Source organism: Propithecus coquereli, unplaced genomic scaffold (genome assembly GCF_000956105.1).
Source record: "Propithecus coquereli isolate 6110/MARCELLA unplaced genomic scaffold, Pcoq_1.0 Scaffold184, whole genome shotgun sequence".
NCBI classification, from domain to species: Eukaryota; Metazoa; Chordata; class Mammalia; order Primates; family Indriidae; genus Propithecus; species Propithecus coquereli.
Window position 1 is genome coordinate 1,463,936 of NW_012143190.1, and position 6,546 is coordinate 1,470,481.

General features: G+C 37.4%; 1 protein-coding gene across 1 annotated transcript in view; it reads right to left on the reverse strand.

Annotated features, from left to right (window-relative positions):
* Positions 1-6,546, reverse strand: part of TARSL2 (threonyl-tRNA synthetase-like 2) — a 67,009-nt gene that overhangs the window by 44,763 nt on the left and 15,700 nt on the right. Inside the window, 4 exon segments of the mRNA XM_012642690.1 lie at positions 2,601-2,699; positions 3,566-3,712; positions 4,545-4,694; positions 5,758-5,772. Of these exon segments, the coding sequence (XP_012498144.1) occupies positions 2,601-2,699; positions 3,566-3,712; positions 4,545-4,694; positions 5,758-5,772 (411 nt within the window).

Consider the following 6,546-nt stretch of genomic DNA (forward strand, 5'->3'; position numbering starts at 1 on the left):
ATGTCAACCAGACCTGTAGACATGCATGGGAATGGATCCAAGAAGCCTTGAGACCCCCTACCCAGGAAATTTCCCAGCTGAAAAGATGATTTCTGTTTCCCAACCCTATGAGTTCATCCCCAGCCAATCAGGAGACCCAATTCCCTAGCCTGTTGTTCACCAAAACACCTTTAAAAACTTAAGCCCCAAAATTCTTATGGAGATGGATTTGAGAAATTACTCCCATCTGCTCACCTGGTGCCTTGTGAAGACTCTTTCTCCACTGCAACACCTGCTGTCTCAGTATATTGGCTTTTACTGGGCGATAGGCAAAGGACCATGTTGGACTGTAACAACCCTGGACGGGCAGAACTGACTTTCCTCTAGTCTTTTGGGGCTGAAGAGACATAGACCCACCAGCCTGTCAGCTGGAAACAGAAGAAGGCCATGTCCTAGAAACAGGAATGAATTAAAAGTAGATCGAATCTTATTAAAATGGAAGCCAGTCCTAACCTAGCACAACCTCTGATTGAATTGAGTGACCAGGCTTCAATACAAGCAAAGGGTGAATGCTCTAGTGGGAGATAACATCATCTAGAGCCTCTACATTTATTTTATATACAATATCTGTCACATAATAAAATATTACTAGATACAGGAATATATACAACCATCTAACTAAAAACCAAGAGAAAAAACAGCTGAAGTCTCTAAAATGTTTTTACGCATGGTGAAGGCCAATTCCTTCAGACAAGGCTATCTGGGAATTCAAAGTTCTCAGCATCACCTTTGTGTGTCAAATATTCCCATCCCAAGCCTCAGGAACCTATGCCTTCCCAACCAGTGTCCTTACCTTAGAATAAGAGATCACTGGGTTTGTGTATTTAAATGCCTTTAGGATTTTGCAACCCATACAATCAGGCCTTTGACCTGATCATCGGCCATGTCTGTTTGTCTTGCATCTATAAAAAACAAAAGATCCCTTTAAGGCCACCATAAAGGTTTTCTGTTTATTCTCAACCCATTCTATACCCAACCTTGAGAGTTCAAGGCACCAGGGCTGTGTTGATTTTCCAGCATCCAAAACAGCAGCTGTGGCCAACATGGTGGCTCATGCCTCTAATCCCACCAATTTGGGAGGCCAAGGTGAGAGGATCACTTGAGGCTAGGAATTTGAGAACAGCCTGGGCAACATAGTGAGACCCTATCTCTACAAAAAAATAACAAAAATTAGCCAGGTGTGGTGGTACACACCTGTAGTCCCAGCTACTCAGGAGGCTGAGGCAGGAGGATCACTTGAACTAGGAGTTCAAGGCTGCAGTGAGCCATGATTGTGCCACTGCACTCCAGCCTGGGCAACAGAGCACGACCCTGTCTCTAAAATAAAATAAAATATATAAAAAATAAAAAAATAAACAAAACAGTAGCTGTGAGGGTCATCTCCACCTGCCTAAGTCTCTGATAATCTTCAGTGATTCTTCAAGTCCCACCTCCCTGCCCTCTGATCTGCTACCACTGCCTTGCATTGGCCAATCCCTACTAGAAGGTATGTGGCCAAGGTGATAGAGTCCATGAAGTCAGCCTCCAGGGCCACATCAGAGAAAGAGAAGGAAGGAGAACAAGACTTGTGAGGCAAACAGAGAATAACTAGCATATACCATGTACCCTTTTCTCAGAAAGTTGCTGAAGAAAATGATCCCCAAATGCAAGTTATGGATAAACAAGGAAGAAGACAAGGACCAGGAAAGAGGGGATTCAGCATAGGAAAGACATGAGGGGAATATCCCAGATAATGATGAAAAGAAGTCCTAAGGCATCAGTTTGCAAGAATCTTAGCAATGAGTAAACTCTGGAGCAAGAGGACCAAGTTTAAAAAAAATTACAAGCAATTACTGAATCATTGCAGAACATGCTGCAAGGAGTTTTGCAGTTTTTGAGAGAACTCTAAGGATGAATTAGCGATAGGCACATAGAAAACTGAGTAAATGAAAATTTTAGGTAATTATTATTAATAATTATAGCAGAGACAAAACAGGGCAAGAATGAAAATGTAATCCTAGCCGTCCACACAGATCACCTCCAAACGATATCTACATAGTCTTAACCATGTAAATACTAAATTTCCAATTTCCAATGAACTTGTATTACAAGTAGGTGTTTTACACAACTGGTTTTTCACTCTTTCCTCTGGAGCTGCAAAATCACCTGGGAGTCATGCTATAGACAACAGAGGAGCACCAGTGGTCCATGCACCATATTTTGAGAAGCACTGTTTCGTAGGTTAGCATTCTGTGCCAGAACAGACACTTTCTCTTTTATTCTCTTTCACAGGGAGTTTCACACTTGGTACAACACTTATCTTAATATTCTACATGTTTTATAAACTTATATGGACAATAGGTGTACTTTATGAAATCCAGGAATACATTTAGGGAAAACAAAAATTATCTCTATTTTTTCATTAGAAGGCACAATCCAGTATCTCACTTTTAGGTTCAAAATTCTTATTACTATGACTAAAATGAAATTAATGAAAATTCTTGACCATTTTATTATGAGAGAAAGGAGTAAAATGTGAAATGGAGTTGAATGAGAATAAAATATTCTAAAAATTAACTTACTCGTATGAAATCCATAAGTGTGTTATAAATGAAGGCTCCTCTGGGAAGAAAAAAACAGCTTCCAGGACTAAGATCATGGAAAAAGAAAAGCTCTTGCTCCTAGATTAAAACAATAATTGCATTTCAAATTTCATTTGTTGTTGCTTAATATTTACAGCACATACATGACATGCTAGGAATAAAACCTATCATACCCAGTCATTTCCATCTTCTAATAATAGACATTACAAAGCCCCTCAACACTTATACCTCACTATATATAACAGCACATGTAAAATGACAATTCATAATTATGGTTACTTAGCTTGAACTTCGTTTTTATGTCACTTTTTGTTATTTACTGCTAATTTTCTTACTTGACACAGTTGGAGTATGGATCTCAAGGACAGACAACATGGTAAAAAGATCAGAAAAGTTCATTGCAGAAGGTGGGCTTTAAGTGATGATGATATTTCATGACTGTCACTTACTGAGAGTCTGCCCTGTGCTGGGCACCACATCAACCCTGCAAGGCTACCCAGCAAGGGTTTCATGGAGTTTCACAAGTGAGTAACTTGCCCAATATCTAACACAGCTACTAAGTGGCAGGACTGAGATTAAAACAAATCTAGCTGCATTCAAATTTTCTTTCTACACACTGCTCTGCCTCCCAAATAGAAAGTATGCTATTAAGTGTACACAATGTAAAAAAAAAAAAAAACACTTTATTTTTATATCATGATAAAAATAAGAGAAGAGTGCAATTTTTAAAATCTACTAAAGATATGGGAAAGAAAGAGGTTAGAAAATACTTGGGGTATTATTAGCACAACTCAACAGCAGGCTATGAGTGCCGACAAAATAGAAGATAGGAGAAGAGAAGAAGAAGAAATATTAGTTTTGAAACAATTCAGTTTTACAAGACATAATCATAAGCCAACAAAGGAATGTTTCTATCTCTGTAGCGATTAAGACATGGGGGATACCTTCCCGATTTTCCTGTGATCTCGGTTCTTGGCTTCCTCTTGGAACTTTTCCCAGGTTCTCATCATCTTGTTATCAGGAAAGGATATCCCATAGATCCTCTGCAATGTTTCCATTTCAGGATTGCCCTCCCAATATGTTGAGGAGTTCTAAATATCAAACAAGATTCTGGTAAACATGCCAAACATTTGGTTATAAGTAAAACTGCTCTTAAATATGTACACGATTTTCCACTGTAACATCAACTAGCTTACTTAAAGAAGACTTTTTGCAGTGCTGGGAACAATCTTAAATTGATTCTACCTAAACCTCCCCAGCCCAAATTATACCAATAATCAGTAAATTACGTAAAGAGTCTGCTGTGGATTCTAGCAATGAAGAGGGAGTGAGTGGAAAGGAGGGAAGGCTAGATAGCTGTTACATCACCCAGGACGGGGCAGAGAGGCAGGAAGTACAGGGAGGTAAAGATCTGACTTGCTGATCTCTGGTCAACGGTTAAGAACAGTGCTGTCCTCCAGCCTCATGTTTTACCCGTGAGAAAACCAAGGCCCAGAAAGGTTGGGGCTGCCAAGTCAGTCCCGTGCCCCTTGACTCCCAGAGCAATGTTTTCTCCATTATACCACCACAGCCGCTTTTATTTTTTTCTTTTACCCATATTACATTATTCTCATGTGCAGATAAATATTCTTGCTCACATTAGAGCAATTCAAGAAAACTACAGTATGCCGAACAGTATTTTACAATATCACATGAAAAAGAAATAAATTTTAATACTTACAATAAGATTAAGTGACAAACAAAAGCTATCTATAACATAGTGTTCTAATTATCAAAATTCTAAATAATTGTGTTAGTTCTAGTCAAATAGGAATAAAATATTTTAAAATATCATGATGTTCAGACTACAAAAGATAGGACTGAAATTCCTTCCTATCTAATTCACCTTAAGTTTCCTATTTTTTTAAAAAAATCAATCCTTACCTTGAAAATTTTTATGGTTTTAATTTTTCCAGTGTGTCTCACATGGGGGCCTTTACAAAGGTCAATGAGTGGACCGCACCTGTAATGAAATATTTAGGACATACCCAGACATAGTTATATCCTTTTGGGTGGTTCATTATAAATCATATTCTCCTATGTTTAAAGTAAAGAATTTTACTTATTTATAAGTGGTGGGGTAATTTTCAATACAGCGTCAAGGAGAAAAGCAATTCATCTAGCCTTAGAGCACAACTTGCCCTCCTTTGCTCAAATTCAAAAGCTACAAAACATCTTCTGAAAGAAACTGTGCATATAGAGATGCCACTTTCAAGTGTCACGTGCCAACACTCTAAAAAGCCTTCCATTGTCATAAAAACAGAAAACTATTCCCTGCTCTACACGAATTTTCAAATCCAAAATTATCTAAAATTTATACAAAATATGTTAACTTCATACTTTAAAGATAAACTTGGAGGTTTTTATTTGTTTGTTTTAGGTCTTTTGGTTATATGACAAAATACTTAATTGTTTCTTGGTTTATTAACACAGAGCACTGACTTACAATGCAAATCTCAGGCAAAAGTTTGGATCAGAGATGACACCGCTATTAAAACACTCAGGGCTGGGTCTGGGGATTCACTTGCACATATAATGAAAAAGACCCCCAAACCTTAATAAGCACAAACTTTTCTTCCATTAAAGAAATATTAATAGAATTAAAATATAAATAACACAGGTCAGAGAGGTTATTTACTGTGAACTAATTTAAGGAAAACTTAGTATAAAAAGTAGTGCCTTAATATTCTAACCAATTTTAAATACTTTTTAAGTTCACTGGTTAAAAACTTAAAAATTACAATGAATTCAAAAAGGGACTGGCTTATAGTTCTAAACACGAAAATGTCATTTCTTTGAATGACCAGGCTTCATGTATTGTTCTCTAAGATGAAGGCTGTAAGTAACTTTCAGAGGAAAGGAAGGAATGCCCAACTAGCACGAAAGCCTTTGATACTCTATTCTTTAAATAATCCTCTAAAAGAAACGCCATTTTTTTTCAAAAATTAAATACAAACCATTCTAACTGATAGGATATAAAAATAAAAAGTGTTAATGTTGGCCTAAGTAAGGTTCTAAAACCCAAAAATATCAAGTATTAGAAGCCAGAAATTGAAAATTTAGCATATCTTTTCTATCTCTTCACTTATTTTTAAACTTTAAAATGGTTATACTAATTTATTTGAATTATTGGTAATAACTAATAAAACCTTATCAGGTCATTGGATAGTACCAAAAATAAGATAAGCATGGTATTCCACATCAATGTCAAATGGGAATGAATTCATGTTATAATCTAAGAAATGCACTAAGCATGGCTTTGCACAAAGGGAATATGATTTTACTTATAGCACAATTAATCCGGAGAACCATCAGTACTTGACTGTGGAAAATAAATGTCTTGGTGGAGGATGTTTGTGATCCTAAGTATAGAGATACCAGGTCTTCTAAGATGGACCGTGAAGGTCCCGACAGCACCCACGTGGCTCAAACACACAGAAAGGGAGAATAGCAATTTCCCATAAGGTTGCTTTAAAAAATGGATAAGTAAAAAGGGGCTCAGGAGCCTGAGGTTAAACTGACAGAACTAAGGGATTCTGGCGTTGATTTCACTTGGCTCTTTTTACCATTCGATTTTGCCTTTGCTTCCCAATATCTTCTTTTTGCCTCATTGTGAATATCCTGCTAATGCATGAAGATTGGTATCTTTGGATTCTGGGCAATGGGGAGTACAGCATGAGGCAGAGAATCACTGTGTGAGAAGATGGCCACATAGCTCCCACTGCCATGTTATAAGAATGTGGAGGGATGAGAGAGAAACTCCTTTCCCTAACAGCTCCTAAAAATATAAGGCACTGGGTGAACAGTCTCACCCACATGGAAAAAGATTCTGTTATAGGTGACACTCAGAAACTAAACTTTGGGTTTCAGTACCATCCTGATGACT